Source organism: Lolium rigidum, chromosome 1 (genome assembly GCF_022539505.1).
Source record: "Lolium rigidum isolate FL_2022 chromosome 1, APGP_CSIRO_Lrig_0.1, whole genome shotgun sequence".
NCBI lineage: Eukaryota > Viridiplantae > Streptophyta > Magnoliopsida > Poales > Poaceae > Lolium > Lolium rigidum.
The window spans coordinates 6,594,267-6,616,604 of record NC_061508.1 but is presented as its reverse complement, the minus strand read 5'-3'; the positions used below and the strand labels follow the sequence as shown (position 1 = coordinate 6,616,604).

The 22,338-nt window shown below is 49.0% G+C and overlaps 2 protein-coding genes and 1 pseudogene across 3 annotated transcripts; 1 reads left to right on the top strand and 2 right to left on the bottom strand.

The window, feature by feature from the left end:
• Positions 1-2,238: 2,238 nt before the first annotated feature.
• Positions 2,239-4,858, top strand: LOC124666623 (jasmonate-induced oxygenase 4-like). Of its 2 annotated transcripts, XM_047203974.1 has the most exons (4): positions 2,239-2,708; positions 3,476-3,797; positions 4,398-4,658; positions 4,690-4,858. In XM_047203974.1, exons 1-3 carry the CDS (start codon positions 2,239-2,241, stop codon positions 4,644-4,646), a joined length of 1,041 nt encoding a protein of 346 aa, XP_047059930.1. In that variant the 3' UTR covers positions 4,647-4,658; positions 4,690-4,858. The 2 variants fall into 2 exon arrangements, with proteins under 2 accessions (XP_047059930.1, XP_047059922.1); XM_047203966.1 differs by having other exon boundaries at positions 4,398-4,858.
• An 827-nt stretch (positions 4,859-5,685) lies between these two features.
• Positions 5,686-7,170, bottom strand: LOC124666613 (putative 12-oxophytodienoate reductase 4). The gene is made up of 3 exons (XM_047203958.1): positions 7,008-7,170; positions 6,490-6,935; positions 5,686-6,269 (listed from the first exon to the last, which is right to left on the bottom strand). The coding sequence occupies exons 1-3, from the start codon at positions 7,064-7,066 to the stop codon at positions 5,686-5,688; spliced, it is 1,089 nt and encodes a 362-aa protein (XP_047059914.1). The 5' UTR covers positions 7,067-7,170.
• Positions 7,171-9,317: 2,147 nt separating this feature from the next.
• LOC124703514 lies at positions 9,318-21,484 on the bottom strand (annotated as a pseudogene).
• Between the last annotated feature and the right edge of the window lie 854 nt (positions 21,485-22,338).

The window sequence follows — 22,338 nt, the reverse complement described above, 5'->3', positions numbered from 1 at the left end:
AGATCTGAACATGTTATTGTTTCATCATGATATGCATTGTTTTATGATCTTACCTGCAAGTTGTATACACACGTTGCTGTCCGGAACCCGAGGCCCCAAAGTGACAGAAATTGGGACAACCGGGAGGGAAGGCGGTGATGTGAGGATCACATGTGTTCACGGAGTGTTAATGCTTTGCTCCGGTACTCTATTAAAAGGAGTACCTTAATTTCCGAGTAGTTTCCCTAGAGGCCCTGCTGCCACCGGCTGGTAGGACAAAAGATGTTGTGCAAGTTTCTCATTGCGAGCACGTACGACTATATATGGAACACATGCCTATTGATTGATTAGTACTTGGATACCGCTTTATTATTACCTGCAAATGCCCTACCATGATTGTTACATGAATTCTCTCATCCCTGCAACGCCCGTTCATCCGTCCCTGTGCCTACAGTATTTTAATCCTGCTGTTTACTATAATCATTATTGCTGTCTTTATTTTACCGCTGCTGTTATTTCACTATTCATACTGCTATAAAACTGTTGCTACTGATAAACTCTTGCGAGCAAGTCTCGTTTCCGAGTGCAGCTGAATTGACAACTCCGCTGTTAAGGCTTACAAGTATTCTTTGTCTCCCCTTGTGTCGAATCAATAAATTGGGTAATACTTCCCTCGAAGACTGTTGCGATCCCCTATACTTGTGGGTCATCACATAGTTCCAAATATTACAAATTGGAAGATTATTTTACACAAACTAATACATAGTTTGGAACATGGTTTACACAAACTAATACATAGTTTGTACCATGGTGGACACAAATATAAATATTTTAAAAATAGAAACCAGTTGTGTTGATTTCCGTGTGTTCGTTGCCAAGAAAGAACATTCGAGGGCACACCCAGTCACCCAAACTAGAAAATCCAGCGGGAGGATCGACGGTGCGCTTGTTGGTTCTACCGAGGAAGAACAGACAGAAACCTTCCACTACTGGCTTCGTCTGGCCCATAGCCAGATTCGCTGCAAAGAAAGAACACTCTACGTTCTAACTATCGGAGTCCGACTCGGATTCGCCGGTGTGGTAGTGCCTGCGGCAGGCCGTGTCGTCGAAGACCTTGACGACCATCTCACCGTCTCCCTCGTAGAGGAAGGTGAGCCGGCAGCCGGGCTCGAGCGCCAGGTCACGGGCGAACTTGCCCCACCCGGTGTGCAGGTACATCTTGCCCTGCCCGTCGAACAGGACCTCCACGGTCCAGCGGCAGAAGTTGCAGCTAGCCTCCCGTAGCTGCAAATGCGCCGGCTCGACGCCATCGACGAACTCGGCGAACTTGTCCGGGAGATGCTTGATGCCGAGCGGGTCGTCGTCGATGCGGAGGAGGTACTCGAAGCAGCGTCCCTCCACATCGGAGGAAGACGAAGAGGGCGCAGGCGACGACGAGTGTGGGGCCGTAGCTGCTCCACCACGGCGGCCCCTGCCCCGTCCCCGGGGGCGCCCAGGGCCGCAGCCTCGACCGCCTCGCCGGCCACCAGGACCCGCCATGGTCTTCCTCGCGGGCCTGGGCCGCATCGCGAGAACACCTAGGCGGCGGAACGCTGGAGCTTTGTGGCGGCTAGGGTTTCTATGGAGGAGTGGATGAGGAAGAAAAAGGCGCGGCCCCTTTATATAGGCCGGAGGGATGCGGTGGCCGCGGACGCGTGGCGACGCCATTAACGTGGTTGGCGGAGGTGGGCTGCGGCCGCTCGGCAGCCGAGGCATCGCCATTAACGTGGCGCAGACTGCCGAAGCGACGCAGCGGCGCCAGTCGCTGGCGCGTTTGAGAAGACGCATCGACGCAGGGTCGCTGCCAGGCGGGCCCGACGAAACGTCCGCCGGATACGAGCGGACACTTTCGGCGTCCGCGCAGTGTCCGCAGAGACATATCCGAGGTGCATATTTGGGCCAGGTTTGCGTCTCCGCGGACGGCCCGATCACTTTGCGTCGCCCCGTTGGAGAGGGTGCCAGACGCATTTCCGGTCACGGCAGACGAAAACGGTCGCTGAGCGACCATTTGCGTCGCGCTGCTGAAGATGCCCTTAGGTGACTGACATGTGAACCCTTCACTATATGAGCCCCACTTGACCTCACTTGCAACGTCACCGAAGCACTGTCCGGGCGCGGGCTGGGTTCGCCGCGTTGGAGATTAGGTATAGAAATGGCCTTGGTCAGTAGCACTCACCACCACGTCACCGCCTAGTCGCTCGGCTCAACTCGCCTCCTTCCATGGATACTGCCGCGGCGCCTCGCGTCCAGGCGCTCGCCGACGCCGGCGTGCCCCACCTCCCGACGCAGTACATCCAGCCGCCCGACCTCCGCGCGGACCCCTCGCACCGGCCCCCGTCCCTCTCCCTCTCCGTCCCGGTCGTGGACCTCTCCACCGCCGCCACAACAACCGACGCCGTCCGCCGCGCGTGCGCCGACTGGGGTGCCTTCCACGTCGTCAACCACGGCGTCCCCCCGGGTCTGCTCGACGCGATACGGGGCGCGGGGCTTGCCTTCTTCCGCGCGCCCATGGCCGAGAAGCTCCGGTTCGGATGCGACCCGGCCAGGGGCGCCGCCACCGAGGGGTATGGCAGCCGGATGCTCGCCAACGACGACTCCGTGCTCGACTGGCGCGACTACTTCGACCACCACACCCTCCCCGATTCCCGCCGGGACCCCGCCCGGTGGCCCGACTTCGTCCCCGGATACAGGTGCTTGGCCTGACACCCAAATATTTCCCCATCTTCAGTATCGACTCTTCTCTGGATGAGTTCCTTTGACCAGTTTATGAGCACTCTAAGAAATATACATTCAGATTCAGGGATTAGTAAAAATTGACAACACATGACATACTGATCCTGCATGCTGTAGATCCATGTTCAGGTCCAAGCATGTCTTGCTAGTTGTGCAGTGGACCAGTATTTCACGAAAATTGTGTAGTCCTAAGATTTAACTTTCTCCGTTTTTAGTATTACCTAGCCATCTCCGATGAATTCCTATATAAAATTTGCATGCTCCAAATATTTTTCAAGACTTTTGAATAATCTTGCCAGTTCATAAGCACCTTGGTAGATAAGAGAAAGTACAATTGTATGCTCTTATACAGGGATACGTACGTAGAAATTGTGTAAGGAAGCACATAATGATCCATCTGTTGTAGATTCATGTTCAGGTCCACACACACACCTTAATCTTGGGAAGCGTATAGTGGACCAGAATTTTGCACAATCCGCGACTTAATTCAACCTACCATGTAGAAATGACCATGTGACTTTCTAATTACGTATAAATGCTCTTTCAGAGAATGACTCCCACTGAATCTGCTAAATTTTTTTTATTTTCCAATGCAACAGTACCTGTCATTATTGCAGCGTAGAGCCGAAATACTTATTTTATAGTACAACTTATTTCTATCAGCCCTACCACATGAGCTATCTTTGCTAGAACAAATAACCTGATATATCTGCAATGTCTACAGGGACACTGTTGTTGAATATAGCAACAACATGAAAGCCTTAGCCGAAAGATTGCTGTGCATAATATCCAAGAGTCTAAACTTGCCACCCTCTTATCTACAAGAGGCGGTGGGAGAAGCTTATCAGAACATCACCATTAGCTACTATTCCCCTTGTCCACAACCAGATCTTGCTCTCGGATTGCAATCTCATTCTGACTTTGGTGTAATAACACTTCTAATACAAGATGATGTGGGTGGGCTCGAGGTATTGAAGGATGGGATGTGGATACCTGTGCCTCCTTTGCCTGATGCAATCCTTGTGATTTTGTCTGACCAGACAGAGGTAATATACCTTCACATCCTTCATGTGTTTGTTACTTAAGTTATATGCCTTCTAAAATCCGACTAACATATATTTACAATTTCTTGATAATTTCTTGTTCTATTCTGGAAGACTCAATTTAGTATTCTCGTTTATGTTACAACTGCTTTACCAGATCTAGACCAGCTTGTATGAATCTGATGAAATCTGCAGTTGTTATAATACTAGTAGGAATAAAACCAACTAGTTACGAACTTACAATGTGCTGCTTGGTATTACATTAGTCAAAACTTAGTAAATTATCAGAAACGATTTGTCAGTTAACTCCAGTACACCAATCACCTCAATTGTGGCTTGTCACCACATAATCTAATGATTCGGAATCATGATAAAGTTTCCTTCTTCTGGTTAGATGCCCTAAATAGTTTCGAGTTTCTTTACCGATGCTTCGTGTCCACTGTTTTGTTGAATAAGCGCAAATCTCATCATATGGCCACAGTTCTTTTATATACACATTTTGTTATCTTATCACTATATTGACTAGGTCTGTGAACAAGGAATTCATTCAAAATCTGAAATTTCCTCCTGAACATGTTACTCATTTTTATTACCCTTTGTCAGATCATGACTAACGGAAAATACAAGAGCGTTGTGCATCGAGCTGTTGTGAATGCCGAGCATGCCCGCTTGTCGGTAGCGACATTCTATGATCCACCTAAATCTCAGAAAATATGTGCCGCTCCCCAACTTGTTAGCAAGGACCATCCACAAAAGTATCGGGACGTGATTTATGGTGACTATGTCTCATCCTGGTACAGGAAAGGGCCAGAGGGCAAGCGCAACATTGACGCCCTCCTGATGGAGCAATAAACAGGCCATTGATGAGCGCTGCAAAGCTCGTAGTAATACATGCTGGGCGCTGATAAACTTGATCAATAAAGAGAAGAAAAACAAATGTTGTACATAATGTGATTTGTTGCAGTGTGAAACTTCATTCCAGACTTTCTCACAATCAGATGAGAAAAACCTAAGGCCTTGTTCAGTCAATGCACTTGGAAGGGATTGGAGAGAATTTTGACTTAGGCCTCGTTCGGTTGCTCAGGAATTAATCCAGACCGATCCATACCTCCATGGGATTAAACGAACGAGGCCTTAGGTGGAATTTAATCCTCGTCAAACCATGCCAAGGTTTAAAATAGCATGCTAAATGAAATAGCGTTAGCCTCCTTCAAACGCTATGGACGCTATATCCTGATAATTGCGTGCTATATTTCAAATAGAGTTTTGAAAAAAATACCAAATATAGCCTAAAATTAAAGGATTTCCCTAAAAAGGTTGGATATTTAGTCAGAAATGACTGAATCATACATACTTAACCACTACAACAAATAGATCTCCAATTTTTCAGAAGGCTAACATCAGCATTCCAGAAGGCTAACATCAGCATTCCAGAAGGCAACAACATAGTTTAAATTATTTATTAAGAATCATTAGCATTATCAATATTATGTTCTAATCTAGAAGAGGAACCAAGAGATTGCAGTTCATCACCACGAAAAAGTGAAAACAACTTAGCTTGAAAAAATTGTGCGCTAACACTATGAAGTTTTAGCGTGATATAGCAAGTTATTTCACAAATAGCACCATAGCGAGCAAAATTACTAAAAATGAAATGCAGCTACAAGCTACCAGTAAGAACAAGTCCAGGTGAGCTCCTAAACCACTCCCAACGTATTTCTTTCAACGCTAGCAGGACCCCTAACTGTCAACATGATTTCACTGATTTAATCATTTGAAGCGGCAATCATACTTTTGTTTATTTTTGGAGGATATAAAAAACTCACACATACTTCATTCTATTGACACACAATACAACTGATCGTGCCAAAGACAAAAGCTACACCAATGATTATTCGAGGAAGGGGTAGTCGGTGTAGCCGACGACGGGGTCCGAGATGTAGAAGGTCATCCTGTCGTAGTTGTTCAGCTCTGCCCCAGCCTCAAACCTCTTCGGCAGGTCCGGGTTTGCCAGGAACAGCCGCCCGAATGCCACCAGGTCAGCATACCCCTCGGTGACCACCTTGTTCCCTTCCGCATATTCAAACCCACCATTGGCGATGAAGGTCCCCTTGAACGCCTCCCTATACGGCAGCAACCGCTTCGGCACCACCCGCCGTCCCTCCGCCATGGCCAACCTTGGCTCGATCATGTGGATGTAGAGGATGCCGTGGTCGTTGAGCTTGGTGGAGATGTAGAGCGCGAGGGAGTGCGGGTCCGAGTCGTGTGACTCCATGTAATCGGTGAAGGGGGAGAAGCGGATGCCGACACGGTGGCCACCGATCTCCTTCACTATGGCATCAACCACCTCGAGCGCAAAGCGACACCGGTTCTCGAGGCTGCCGCCGTACTCGTCGGTGCGGTCGTTGACGCCGTCCTTGAGGAACTGCTCGATGATGTACCCGTTGGCGCCGTGAATCTCCACGCCATCAAAACCTGCCACACCCAGCAAAGCAAATGAATTTGCTCTATCATGTTCGAGAATACATGACCTTTTAGATGTGGGTATGGTCTTTGAGGACATGCTTTGACCGTTATTGTATTTTGTACACATAGTTGTTAACAAAAAGTTGTTCAAGAAAGTGATGCTTGACTGAACATTTCTTTCAGAAAAACTCGCATCTTGAAATATATCATCAGCGTGCGTGGTACGTACCGGCGTCGATGGCGTTCCTGGCGGCCTTCCTGAAGTCATCAACGATCACGGGTATCTCCTCCACCGTGAGCCTCCTCGGCGGCGAGAACTCCTCGATCCTGTCATCGAATCTTATCTGCGGGCTCACCCCCTTGTCCGTGCTGGACACGGGCGCCTTCCCGCCGGGCTGGAGCTCGCAGCTTGACACGCGGCCGCAGTGCCAAATCTGGCAGAAGATCACGGCGCCCTTAGCATGGACGGCGGCGACGATGGGCTTCCACGCCTCGACGTGCTCCGGCGTCCAGATACCTGGGGTGTCGCGGAACCCCTGCGCCGTGTCGGAGATGCCCGTGGCCTCCGTGATCAGGAGGCCGCCAGCGGTTGCCCGCTGCGCGTAGTACACGGCGGCGTGCGGCTGCGGGACGTTGCCGTAGGAGCGCTGGCGGGTGAGTGGGGGCAGCACGACTCTGCATTTCATGTCAGCGAAATTTGAGTTGTTACGCAGGTGGCGGGGAAGTGGACTGAAATTGGATCGTTACCTGTGGGAGAGCTCGAACTGGCCCATCTTGTATGGCGTCAGGAGAGGGATGGGCTCCATTGTCGCACACTCGCACTAGCTTCTTGAGCTTGAGCTCTGATCAATGTCAGCTGCTAGCTAGCTTGAGTGGGCTGCAGGAGGAAGAAGGTGAGTGGGGTGGTGGAATGAAGGTTATCATGAGGCAGCACATCCATTTATACTTATAAGGATGACGGTTTGGACGGATATACCAAAATCAGATTCATGCCAAAATCCACCGGCCTTGCTCTGTCCCGTTCACAAAAATATGCACGGGCGTGGATGTCGCTCCAAATGCAAATCTAGCGGATATCCGGATATCTATGAATATCCATGTGTTTATGCACTATATGCATGAAAATAACATATTTAAGCGTAACATCAAAATTTTAGCAACATTTCGACAATATTTTCGTAGCATTTTAGCAATAGTTATGTAGGCAATGAATATGAGGAGAAAGGACGACGGGATGAGAGCAAGCCCACTGCTTGCCCATGCGTCTCCTAAGCGGAGGAGAGACGAACTACTGGAAAGGTGGAAGAGAGGGCCACCGGCCAAGCCCTCTCTCACACTGTGCGAGGGAGTCAGAGTGGGAGGCCATGAAAGAAGTTGTAATCGGTGGTTATGTATTAGAATCACTGATTTTGATCTCAAGGTAGAGGCAGCTAGGTCTAGGTGAAATCCATGTCTTAGTGACATGTGGGACCCACACGTCAGCCGAATATCTATTGGATATCTATGAAGCAAAATCTCTATCCATGCCCGTCCCATGAGTTATCGGATATCCGCCCCATGAAATCCGTGGGCATAATCAGCCCTCCATTCCCGTGTCTATTGGACCGAATATCCGTGGATAAAAGTGTGACCCTTATTTATACAACTCTCTCTGTCCCACTAGACATGTTGAAGTTTTGTTAAAATTTAAATGTATCTATATTATTTAGTGTCTAGATATATCTAAATTCTAATAAACCTTTAACATGTTTTGTGAGACGGAGGGAGTAGATGATATGGAATTGTGTGAGGTTGATGATATGATACTGTAAGGGGTTATTATACTAATATGAATATGAATATGAAAGGTGATGTACTGAGAGTGGGATTTCACCTTAGTGGCCACTGACTCAAGAGATTGCTAAGCCGCCTTAATTTAATTTGTTGATGACAAACACCGTAGGCCGGCCGTTGAGATTCGCTAACTTTGCCCCGCTGACTTTATGGTGACTTTGGACTACATCATGTGGATCTCACTTGTCAGTAACTCAAAGTCAGCTGACTTGGGGGCTTGCAAAGTCAGCCAATCTCTGCCCGTAGGCGGGGTAAGCATGAAAGACAAAATGGCATTTCACATTGTAATGGATTGTGCACCGATCAGGATGCAGCAGCAATTAGTACTCTACTATCACAGTTGACAAGGAGACATCAAGTTACGTTTTTTTTTTCCTTTCCCGTCTTAGTTTATGAGCTAAGACTGAGAGAGACAACCACCAAGTGCTCGATTGTTTTGGCGTAAATGACAACTAATTGATATCAAGCTGGTGTAAAGTAGACCCAGTCTCTACAACGCGACAACTTATGGTAATTGTAGTACTAACCTTTATTTTTACAATCAATACTATATATATTTATAGTAGTAAATAGTACATGATAGAGATATATGAGTTGTCTTCAACGATTATAAAATAAAGCTGAAAAAAACTACCAAATCTTCGAGGTCTTCAAAGTCTTTTTTTCTTTCATACGCAATCTTGTATTTTCTGAAAGCAGCCAAAACGTAGAAACCAAACAGACCTGTAGATATCAATGAATGTTCTCCCATAATTTTTTTAACTGCAATGCTAATGCTACGTGCACGCGCGCAACCATTAAAGTAATCAACCAACATCGGCACGAGTACCAACGACAATACTTCAGGGAATAACCGAATTGCGTTGCCAATGTCATTGGGGAGATGATTATATGAACCACCATTGTCGAAAGACGTGCCATCCAGGAAAAAAGTTGTGAGGACCATCTTCCGCTTGACAACCTTGATAGAAAATCCAAAACCAATCCGGCGAAGCAAGATCTGGAAGACCATACCTATGAAACTTTAATCTTCCAACACCATTGTCGATGTCACGAAGGAGATCTCTTCGTCGAACGAAGAGAATAAGATTGTTTATTGTAGACGATGCGATCTCCATTGACATGGAGGCGAAAACAAAGACAGCTCCAAAACCCTAATCTAATCTTTTGAAACCACTAATTTTATTAAAAGCACAATACGATTGACCGTGTCAAAGAAACAAGCTACGTCATCAGTGATTGTTCGTGGAACAAGTAGTCGGTGTAGCCGATGACAGGGTCTGAGGTGTAGAAGGTCATCATGTCGTAGTTTTTTAGCGCTGCGCCAACCTCGAACCTCTTCGGCAGGTCCGAGTTGGCCAGGAACAACCGCCCGAAGGCCACCATGTCAGCATACCCTTATGTGACCACCTTGTTCCCTTCCTCATAGTCAAATTCAACATTGGTGATGAAGGTCCCCATGAATGCCTCCCTGTATGGCAGCAACTACTTGGGCACCACCCGTCGTCCCTCCACCATGGCCAGCCTCGACTCGATCATGTGCATGTAGATGATGTCGTGGTTGTTGAGCTTGGTGGAGATGTAGAGCGCGGGGGAGTGAGGGTCTGAGTCGTGCGACTCCATGTAGTCGGTGAAGGGGGAGAAGCGGATGCCGACACGGTGGCCACCGATCTCCTTGACGATGGCATCGACCACCTCGAGAGCGAAGCGGCACCACTTCTCGAGGCTGCCGCCGTACTCGTCGATGCAGTCGTTGACACTATCCTTGAGGAACTGCTCGATGATGTACCCGCTAGCGCCATGGATCTCCACACCATTAAAACCTGCCATATTGCTCTATCATTCTCGAAATACATGACCGCTTAGGTATGGACATGGTCTTTGAGGCCTTTGGTTGTTGTTCTATTTTGTACACATAATTGTTTTTTGATAAATAATACACATAATTGTTAGAAAATGGTGGTAAGAATTGCTTTTTTTACTATAAACAATTCTATTTTTTGAAACTATTTCATATGAAAATTCCAATGGTACAAAAATTTCTTCATATGAACTGTTTTTAACTCAACTATTCTGTTTAACTAAGTTGTTCAAGAAAGGAGTGTATGGCTGACTTAAAAAATGGAGATGTTTGACTGAACATTTCCTTCAAAAAACTACGGATCAGTACACCATATCATCAACGCCACTGGTGGAAAAACAGGCTTCCGGGAAGCCCCATAAGTCGCGAAGGTAAAGGAACCGCGACTAATGGGGTCTTTAGTCGCGGTTCGTGTGGCGAACCGCGACCAAAGGCCTGGGCCCGGGCGCACGGTGGCCAGCTGGTGCACGTGGGGGCTTTAGTCGCGGTTGGCCAGCCCAACCGCGACTAAAGGTGCCCGAAGGCCTTTAGTCGCGGTTGGCCGGGCCAACCGGGACTAAAGCCCCTCCCCTATATATACCCATCCAGCAGCCAACACTTAGCCATTTGGAGCCATTCTCTTCACAAGTGAGTGTTAGGTTTGCTTTTGGTTCCTCTTATGCACATAAGGTGTTTGATGAAATGCCCCAAGAGCATGAAACAAACATGATATGAAGTGTTGGAGTCACACTTGAGCTTTCTCATTTATTTTTTCCTCCTCGATCGCGGTTAGCAACTTGAACCTTTGATATGTGTCATTGATAAAATATGCATGTGTGTGTAGTTCATTAATTGTTTAATTTATATTGTTTGTAGCTAGTTAGTTTAACAAATGCATGATGGTTAATTATATATTTTATATTATAATAATGCAGATGAATCGGCAATGGATGTACGGTAACCGACTCTCCGGCGAGTTCGATACGGGTTTGAAAGATTTCCTCGTAGTGGCTAATGCGAACAAGCGGGGGGTTTTGTTATCTGTCCATGTGTTAAGTGTAAGAATCGAAGGGTTACTCTTCCTCAAGAGATGTTCACATGCACCTGCTTCGGCACGGTTTCATGCCAAGCTATAATTGTTGGACCAAGCATGGAGAAAGAGGGGTTATAATGGAAGAAGATGAAGAAGGGGATGATTTCAATGATGAAAGCTATCTTTCTCATTTCGGTGATACTTTCATGGAGGATGCTGAAGGTGAAGGGGAAGGTGAAGAAGACACACGTGATGATCCCGTTGATGATCTTGGTCGGACCATTGCTGATGCACGGAGACGCTGCGAAACTGAAAAAGAGAGGGAGAATTTGGATCGCATGTTAGAGGATCACAGGAAGGCGCTGTACCCCGGATGCGACGATGGTCTGAAAAAGCTGGGCTGCACACTGGATTTGCTTGAGATGGAAGGCACAGGCAGGTGTAGCTGACTCGGCATTTGAAAACTTGCTTGAAAATGTTGAAGAATATGTTTCCAAAGAATAACGAGCTGCCCGCCACTACGTACGAAGCAAAGAAGGTTGTCCGCCCTCTAGGTTTAGAGGTTACGAAGATACATGCATGCATCAACGATCGCATCCTCTACCGCGGTGAATACGAGAATTTGAATGAATGCCCGGTATGCACCGCATTGCGTTATAAGATCGAGGCGATGACCCCGGTGACGATGTTGAGGGCCGGAAACCCGGGAAGAGGGTTCCCGCCAAGGTGATGTGGTATGCTCCTATAATACCACGGTTGAAACGTCCGTTCGGGAACAAAGAGCATGCCAAGTTGTTGCGATGGCACAAAGAGGACCGTAAGTCGGACGGGGAGTTGAGACACCCCGCGGATGGAACGCAATGGAGAAAGATCGACGAGAGAGTTCAAAGATTTTGCAGTCGACGCAAGGAACATAAGATTTGGTCTAAGTACGGATGGCATGAATCCTTTTGGCGAGCAGAGCTCCAGCCATAGCACCTGGCCCGTGACTCTATGCATCTACAACCTTCCTCCTTGGTTGTGCATGAAGCGGAAGTTCATTATGATGCCGGTGCTCATCCAAGGTCCGAAGCAACCCGGCAACGACATCGATGTGTACCTAAGGCCATTAGTTGATGAGCTTTTACAGACTGTGGGGCAGACCCGGTGTCCGTGTGTGGGATGAGCACAAAGAAGAGGAATTTGACCTACGAGCGTTGCTTTTCGTAACCATCAACGATTGGCCTGCTCTTAGTAACCTTTCGGGACTGTCAAATAAGGGATACAATGCATGCACGCACTGCTTACATGAGACCGAAAGTGTACATTTGCCAAATTGTAAGAAGAACGTGTACCTTGGGCATCGTCGATTTCTTCCGAAAGGTCATCCGATAAGAAAGAAAGGCAAGCATTACAACGGCAAGGCAGATCACCGGCCGAAGCTCGCGGAACACACTTGGTGCTTCGAGGTATTTGATATGGTCAAGGGTTTGAAAGTCATCTTTGGAAAGGGTCCTGGCGGACAATCGGTTCCGAAGGGAGCCGACGGGCACGTAGCCATGTGGAAGAAGAAATCTATATTCGGGAGCTAGAATATTGGAAAGTCCTAGAAGTCCGCTCTTCAATCGACGTGATGCACGTTACGAAGAATATTTGCGTGAACATCCTAAGCTTCTTGGGCGTGTATGGGAAGTCAAATGATACAAAGGAAGCACGGCAGGACCAGCAAAGTTTGAAAGACCCTGATGACAAGCATCCGGAACGGTTTCAAGGTCGTGCCGGCTACGCTCCGACCAAAGAAGAGAAGGTCATCTTTTTTGAATGCCCGAGCAGTATGAAGGTCCCGTCGAGATTCTCGTCCAATATAAAGGGAATAATAAACATGGCGGAGAAAAAGTTCCAAAACCCGAAGTCTCACGACCGCCACGTGATTATGACGCAATTGCTTCCGATTGCTTTGAGGGGGCTCTGCCGGAAAATGTTCGAGTAGCCATTGTGAAGCTATGTGCATTCCTCAATGCAATCTCTCGAGAAGGTAATCAATCCGGAAGTTCTACCACGGTTACGGAACGATGTGATCCAATGTCTTGTCGGTTTCGAGTTGGTGTTCCCGCCATCCTTCTTCAATATTATGACGCACCTCCTGGTTCACCTAGTCGATGAGATTTCCATTCTCGGTCCCGTATTTCTACACAATATGTTCCCCTTCGAGAGGTTCATGGGAGTATTAAAGAAATATGTTCAGTAACCGTGCTAGGCCGGAAGGAAGCATCGCCAAGGGCTATGGAAATGAGGAGGTAATTGAGTTTTGTGTTGACTTTGTTCACGACCTTAAGCCGATTGGTCTTCCTCAATCGCGGCACGAGGGGAGACTAAGTGGAAAAGGCACGATCGGAAGGAAATCAATGATATGTATGGACGGCCATTCTCCGACTGAAGCACACCACACGGTTCGACCAATTCCAGCTTGGTGGCTCCGTACTTTGAGAAACACAAGAATATTTTACGCTCGGACAACCACTGGGAAGCTCGAATCCTGGATTAGGAAGGCCCACATGGAGACTTTCGGCGAGTTGGTTGAGAAAACATTTAATGAGTGACAATAAGGTTTTAGATCAGCTGTACATGTTGGCCAAGACACCATCTTCGACTATAACGACTTTCCAAGGGTACGAGATAAATGGGAATACATTTTACACGATCGCCCAAGATAAAAAGAGCACCAACCAAAACAGTGGTGTCCGCTTTGATGCGAGCAACCGAGAATGGGCAAAAGGTCACATATTATGGTTACATAGAGGAGATATGGGAACTTGACTATGGACCCTCCTTTAGGGTCCCTTTGTTCCGGTGCAAATGGTTCAAGCTAACGGGAGGTGGGGTAAAGGTGGACCAGCAATACGGAATGACAATGGTGGATTTCAACAATCTTGGTTACCTTGACGAACCATTCGTCCTAGCGAAAGATGTCGCTCGGGTTTTCTATGTGAAGGACATGAGTAGCAAACCGAGGAAACGGAAAGATAAGAAAACGATCAGTACATCATGCGATGATCCAAAGCGCCACATTGTTCTTTCGGGGAAAAGAAACATCGTGGGAGTGGAGGACAAGACGGACATGTCGGAAGATTATAATATGTTTGCTGAAATTCCGCCCTTCAAAGTGAACACCGACCCAAGCATTAAGTTAAATGATGAGGATGCTCCATGGATACGGCACAATCGTAAGCAAGCGGGGACACAAGGGAAGAAATGATGTGTAATAATTTATTGTACCAAACTTTGTTGAATGAATCATGTGAATTATATTACCCGTGATGTGTTTGGTGTCCATTTTCGAATGATTCAATTGACTCGAGATAACACTGATGATACATGAAATTTGGAGTGACTAAGTCATACTCCTGCATACATGAAATTTGGAGTGACTAAGTCATACTCCTACATACATGAAATTTGGAGTGATTTAGTCATACTCCTGCCTAGGCGTATAATATGCATACTCGTAGTCTTCATAGCCGCCGCCATTGTACTGGTAGTCGTCGCCTTCTAAGTTGCCGGCGTCATCGTCGCTGCTTGTCGTCGCCGTCGTCGGGCGGCGCTCGTGGCTCGAACCGAGGGTAGCGCAGGCGGGGGATATCGCCGGCCGTGATGTACTCCATGACGCTCTGCGGAGTCCGGCCGTACCACCATAGCCGACGGCCGGCCTCGTGGAAGTTTCCGGGAGGCGGACCGTCCTCCTCATACCCGGCGAGCGCCCTCTCACGCCGATTGATGAAGAAGGCGTCCCAAGTATGCTGGTTATCGGGATGCCGGCGGGGATTCATCCGCTGCTCCGGCGTGAGGTCGAGGTAGTAGTGGTTCGTGATGGCCGCCCGGCGCGCGGTACCACGAGGGACGGGAGGGACCGGCACGCCGCCGGCGCTTAGGCTCCAGGCCGGCGGGGACGCGGTAGCCCGGAGGGCAAGGGTAGTTCGAGGCGCAAAGCTCCTCCACCTGCCGGTAGGTTAGAGTGGGTGCGGTGGAAGCCATGAGAGAGTGATGAGAGATTGTAGAGATGTGATGCTGGCCAAGGCGGGCTACCTATATGTAGTGACAAATGGCGGGAAAAATGGGAGCGGGAAGACAGGAGGCGGGAAGAAAGAGGCGGGAGAAAGTGGCGGGAAGAAATTGGCGGGAAAAAATTGGCGGGAAGAAAGAGGCCGGAAGAAATTGGCGGGAAACAATTGGCGGGAAGAAAGAGGCGGGAAGACGGGGAAGAAATGGCGGGAAGACGAGGAGGGAAGAGGGGTCGGCGGAAAGAGGCGGGTAGAGGGGGCCAACGAACTTTTGAATTGAATTAGTTTTATTTTTATGAATTTTTGATAATTTGTATTTTTAAGATTTTGAATTGAATTAGTTTTATTTTTATGAATTTTTTGATATATTATTTGTATTTTTAAGATTTTGAATTGAATTAGTTTTATTTTCACATTTAGAAAATGAAAATAATTTTGAAAAAGGCCTTTAGTCGCGGTTGGCCCGGCCAACCGCGACTAAATGTCGTTTTCCGCGGGAACCCGAAAATGGGGCAAAAATGCTTTAGTCGCGGTTGGGGTCACCAACCGCGACTAAAGGCACCCTTAGTCGCGGTTGGTGACCCCAACCGCGACTAAAGCGCCGACGGTATAAATACCTCGCGGGCGGCGCGAGGATCGCACTTCTCCTTCCTCGCTGCGCGCCTCTTCGTCGACCTCGCCTCCGCCGCGCCGCCCTCGTTGCTCGCCGTCGCCGCCCTCGTCGCCGCCGTCGCCGCCCTCGTCGCGCCGCCGCCTCCTTCTTCCGTCGCCGCCCTCGTCGCCCGTACGTCGCCGCCGCGCGCGCCCTTCTTCTTCTCCTCGCGGGTCGCCGCCCTCTCTCGTCGCCCGCGCCGCGCCGCGCGCGCCGGACCGAACCCCGGCCCTGTGCACGCCGCGGCCGCCGCCGCGGCCGCCGGACTCTTGCGCGCGCGCGCCGCCGCCGGCCAGACTTGCGCGCCGCGCCGCCGCGCCGCCGGCCAGACTTGCGCGCGCGCGGTTACAGATCGAGAGAGAGAGAGAGAGGCGGCCGGGTGCGCCCCGGCGGTTTTTTTTCTTTTTTTTCCTAATTTTTTGATATGCAAATTATGAACTTTGACTTAAAAAGATTGTGTCAAAAAAATGAACTAAAATTTTGACTTAACAAAAATGAACTAAAATTTTGACTTAATAAAAATTGACTTAATAAAAAATGAACTAAAATTTTGACTTAATAAAAAATGAACTAAAATTGTAACGCCGCCGTGCACGTCGCCAACGCCGTCAACGCGCCAACGCTACCTCTATTCATAAAAATGTAACGCCGTCAACGCTACCGCGCGCCTCTATTCAACGCGCCAACGCAAACGCCGTCAACGCGCCAACGCCAACGCGCTCGTCCTCGCCTCCCTCTTCCGCGACACCCTCTCCCACCCCTTCCTCGCCCCTCATTTTTCCACCGCTATTTCACCACCGCCACCGGTCTCTCGGAGGGGGCACCGCCACCGCGAGGGTTATGTGTCCTCGGCACCGCCACCGCCCTTTCGCCACCGCCATTTCGCCACCGCCACCGGTCTCTCGGTCACGCGGTCACTGCGTCGCCCCTCTCGCATCCCTCGTCGCCCTCTCTGTTTATATGTAGAGAAGAGATGTGATAATGCATATACACAATTAATTTGTTTTGACTACATGTTTTCAGGACTGACATATGGCGAACGATAGAGCTGACCCGATTCTGGACAACTATGATCCGGACGCTGAAGAACATATCTTCGGCATCATAAAAGGCGATGTTATATATGTGCCGACCGGAGAAGAAGAAGATGATATCTCTTCTTATCTGAACCTTGAGGGTGAAGATGAAGGGCGCCGTCGGCAAGATGGTGCGGAAGAAACGTCGATAAACGACGATCTTCGAGTTGGAAGTAGCAACCACCTCCGGCGCCGAGGTATATATATATATATACATATTGAGCGTCCGGTGATACAACTAACTGATTTGAATAAATGTGTGTGTACTAACGCGCGCGACTCTCTTTCTTATTTTAGCCCTCGGCCGGATCGTCGAAAAATCGAGTACGTCGTCGTCAAAGCGTGGCGCAACCAAGACGATGAAAGCAGGAGAAACATGCACCATCGATGTTGTCGACGAAGAAACCGGCAGAGCCGCTGGAGCCCAGCAAGAACGCCACCAAGTTTGTCGGCCAATGCGGAGCCGTTGTTAGAGACAACGTCTCGATCACCCGCCAGGAGTGGAATGAGCCAAAGAAGGCACGTGTTGGTTTCACTTTTGTCGAACGAGAGAGAAAAAAAGATTGCTTCAACAAGCTTATGGAACATTTCGTTCTACCTCCGGAATACCGCAAATACGATGAGGAGGGTAACAAGATTGCGGAAAACAAGAAGAGGCGCAAGCTAGTCAAACAGTTCGCTCTTTCTAGGATGGCCAACGCATTCCGGAAATACAAGCAAAATCTAGCCCATGACTTTGTCAACCAGGGCAAGACTCCGGATTTCAAAGGACAATATGAGAAACCGCAACATGATTGGCCAGAATTTGTGAAGCAAAAGAAATCGGAGCAGTTCCTTGAACTATCGAAAAAAATAAGGAAAATGCGGCCAAGAAGGAGTACAATCATAAAATGGGGCCGGGAGGGTATCGCTTTTGGCAGCCTAAGTGGGAGAAGATGGAGAACGAGCCGAGGGCGCGAGGAATCCGTCCAGGTACGGAGGGATGGGACCCAAGGGCCAAAAGCTGGTGGTACGGGCATGGGGGATCGCTGAACCCGGAGACAGGGGAGTGTGTTTATCGGGGCAAAATAATTACACCCACCCAAAAGCTTATTGAGGCAATGAGGGATGCTCAAGAGGGGAGGATCGGGTTCAACGGAGAGAACGACGCCACGACAAAAGCCCTCGGGAATCCCGAACACGGAGGACGTGTACGAGGCATGCCCGGGGACATTTCGTGGAAACTAGGGTTCCCCCAGAAAGATGACCCGTACGGTTACAGAAGCCGTAAGAGAAAGATGGATCGGGATGCAGATGTTGTGGCGAAGTTGGTAACTGAAATGGATGTGATGAAGAAAACCGTGAGTGTACTAGTCGCCGAAAGAGATGCATCTCGGGCGCAGCATGCTGAAGATCATCCAATGGATCTCGGAAGCCAGCGAGCGGAGAAGAAGCAGCGTGGCTTCCACGGAGGCCTCACCGGCTGGTGCACCGACGATAGAAATTACCGCACCGGAGCCTCCGGTGGTCGAAATTACTGCACCGGAGCCTCCTCGCTACCCCGTGGACGATATAAAGGAGATGAAAGCATGTCATCCGTATTATCCTATCGGGAACATGTCCATGAAGGTAGCCATCGGCGATGCTTTACCACCGGAGCACTCCACCACAACAACCCCATTCAAGATGGCTATGCTCGTGTGACGGTGGAGGAGATAGTCCAAGGGTTTGAGGACCTGGACATTGACATTGCTACACCCGAAGGGGTGAAAAGACTTGGAGATGTCAAGCGCCAGTTCATTCTATGGCGGAAGAAATTTATCAAGTTTCCGGGCGAGGCGCCAACAAGTCCACCCCGTACGGTGGTGGTGGTGGCGGTGGCGGTGACGGTGGCGGTGGCGGTGACGGTGGCGGTGGCGGTGACGGTGGCGGTGGTGCTTCACCTAATACACCTCATTCACGTCAGCCGACGCCGCCCCCCCAGTCCTCGTCCGGCGGGTGATCAGACACCGGTACCGCCCCCCAATCCACCTCCGGCGAAGAAGCGAAGCTGATCCTGGGTTATTAACCCGGACCCTTACGTACCTAAGAAAACAAAGGTACCGGAGGTATCACCGAAGCCTCTCCCCACGAGGCCTTGGGAAAGTAGTGCCGAGGAAGTCGAGGCGGCGCGGCTGCTGATTTAGAGAAATGGAAGGCGAACGTCAAGAAGAAAATAGAGGGCGAGCCCAAGCCGAGTATATTCGACAAGGAAAAGCGAGTGGGCTAAGTCATTTTTGAACACACCGTCCCAAGCCGCGAAGAATCCGCCTGACGACTATTTACGTGAACTTCGTAGGCAAGCACTCGCGTTGAAGACCAGGAAAGAGTTGGCGGAGAAGAAAGCCTTGAAGGACGAGGCCGAGTCAAAATTAGAAAGGGGGAAAGAAGTTGCCCAGCTCGGGGAACAAAGTAAACAATCGATCGCCCCGCTCATAGTGCAAGCCGCCGGTCCGGATGCCCCCGATATCATAGCAGCTGCGGCAGCACATGGATTGACCGTAGAAAGTGCCGGAAAACAAGCGGCCGACTTAGGTATCACTCTTCGTGCGAGTGTTAGGCCTTGATGAGGCGCCAATGAAGGACGTAGTATTTTCATATGTGAAGAATGGCCCTCTCATCGAGCCTCGCGCAGGAAGAGGATCTACCTCGACAAATGAAAGGTCTGCTAAATTGGTACAAGGCTTACATAAAACATGAAAACGCCAAAGACTATATCTATGCGGAAGTTAAATATGTGCATCACTTCAAACGTTACCGGGTACAAATTCCTCGCGAGTGAATTGTTCCAGCTGTTCAATCTGCGCGAGCTCGACAAATCTATCATCAGTTGCTACGTTACGTAAGTGATTTATTAATTTCTACCCCATCTCGTTCATTGCCCGCACTATATATATATATATTGTCCTAACTATCTTGTTGTGTACGCTATATATTATGCGGAATGAAGAAGCGGGAAATGCGAATAAGGAACATCCATGATGTTGGGTTCATTGACCCACACATCGTTAATTCATATGTGTTAGAATACCACCCCGCCGACGTGGAGGAAGACTCGTGGCGGTTTATTAGAAAACAGCAAGAGAAAAGTGATATTCTATTTCCTTACCATTTTGGGTGAGTGTTTCTGTCTTGAGCACATTCTCTTTTGTTTACTCCATGCATGGTATGTGGCTAATCGATGAGTTATGCATGATCTGTGCATGTATCGTGTCCGCAGGTTCCACTCGGATTCTTATGGTAATTAAAGTTCAGACCTCCTCGGTTCTCGTCCACGACTCTCTGAATATGGATCCGGCGCTTTGGGGCGACATGAGAAAAATGATGCAAAAGTAATTATTTTCATTCATTTGCGCTCTATATCGATCGGCCTATTTCGTTCATCATTTCCTTATATCAAGTAACTAATTAATAACTCTCTTGTTTATTTAATTTTCTTTGCCTCGTAGGGTTTGGAGACGGTTCGTAGATACCAAGGTCGGTGAATTCAAAAAAGAGCTACATTTTAAAATGGCAGTGCCGACGTGCCGGGGATACTCGGCCACCGGGGACCAATCTATGTGGATACTATGTTTGTGAGAGGATCCGGAGATACTGCAATGAGCGGGACCGGACGTGTGAGAACAACATCCCGAGGAATAACCTCCGGAAGACGCTTAGTCCAGAAGCTCGCTTCCGACCACTTCAAGAGGAACTAGCTGGATGGTTGGCGAGGAAGTCATCGATCCTAGAGGAGAACACTATTACGATGACGTAGATCTTTATACGCACCGGAATTTGTAACTAACTTGTTCAAAATTGTATATGGTCATCCGATATTGAATATATATTGTATATGGTCATCCGATATTGAATATATATTGTATATTACTCTTGAATTCTTTTTTGGTTCTAATTTCAAATTTGTTTGAAATTGTACATTCATATGCATGTATGTATACGAGTACCGTAGAATATGTGAAACTCCTTCAAAATTAAAACCCAAAAGAAATAAAATAATACAAATTAAAAAGAAACCAGATTTAGGGGGAGGGGGGGGCTAAACCCTAAACCCCGCGGAGGCCTTTAGTCGCGGTTGGCCGAAGAACCGCGACGAAAGGTCCTCCGCCTCGGCGCTCGCCTGCGGCCCACGTGGATGGGCCTTTAGTCGCGGTTCGTGAGGAACCGCGACTAAAGGGGGGGGCCTTTAGTCGCGCTACTTTGGTCGCGGTTGGGCCACCGCGACTAATGGCAGTTGCCAACCGCGACCAAAGCCCCTTTTTCCACCAGTGCGCTCGTGGTATGACTCTTGGTTGAAGCTAACAACCACCTTGCAGTTCTACCCCTGGTGATGCAACGTACCGGCGTCGTGGCATTCTTGGCAGCCTTCCTGAAGTCCTCCACAATCACGGGAATCTCCTCCACCGTGAGCCTCCTCGGCTGCGAGAACTCCTGGAGCCTCCCATTGAAGCTCATCTGCGGTCCCACCCCCTTGTCCGTGCTGGACACGGGCGCCTCCCCGCCGGGCTGGAGCTCGTAGTGTGACAGAGGGCGGCCGCAGTGCCAAATCTGGCACAAGATCAAGGCGCCCTTGCACTACAGGAATGTCAGCGATACACCGATGATCTTTTATACGCCGATGGTCAAAAGTCGGGGTCGTTGGCGTATGACCCGGTCAGGCAACCTGTCCGTCCGACCTTCGGCGTAGCATTACCGTCGGCGTAGTGAGATCTACGCCGAGAGCAGCCCTCGGCATATCTTTGGTCCTACGCGTAGACAGGGCTATGCCGACGGCCACCATCGGCGTAGACCATTTTTAAAATTTCTCTAATTTTGTAAAAATCATAACTAATTCATATATGATGTCAAAAAAATGCGTATAAGGTATCAAAATATTCAGAAAAACATCCTCTATCCATTTATGTCAAAATCATGCATATTTGAATCATGTACAGTACCATGTTAACATAGTAACAATTCAAACACTTTCTTATATGTCCCCGGATTTCCGTTTTGGTCAGATGGCAATTTAAACGAAGTCAGAAAACGAGGTTTAGGCGGCCCCGGACGGTTGACGTGCGCCGAGGCGGCGGCCTCGGATGGTCTTGCAGCGATGAATCCATGGAGTGTGGTCATGGTCTAGCAAGGCATGGGTGGCGTGTTGGTGCTACGTGGGTAGCGAGCTCATCGGCCCGGCCTACACGACGGGGCGGTCGGTGTGGCTGGCATGTCGGGGCGGCGGCCCCGGATCTTTTGGCGCGGCGTTCGTGATCTGCGGGTGGTCGCCTTCGTAGTTTGGGCTACAAGACGTCCATGCCGTGCGGCTCGCCTCCAAGCAGGGGACGTCGGAGCAGCGGCTCCGGATTTGGTGGTGTGTGTTTGGTCGTCGGCGGTCTGGTATCGTGTGGGCGATGAGGCTCTGATATTTGTGCGGTTTTTAGGCCGGTTTTCCTCATAAACTCGGCCGCTCTGTATGGTTTTTGGGCCCGGTTTCCCTGATTAAATGAGCCAAATCTTTTTCTATTAATATATCGTGCAACTCACCTGCCGAATTCTAAAAAAAGAAATAACGAGGACCTTGCAAATCAATACAATGTCTACAGGATTTTC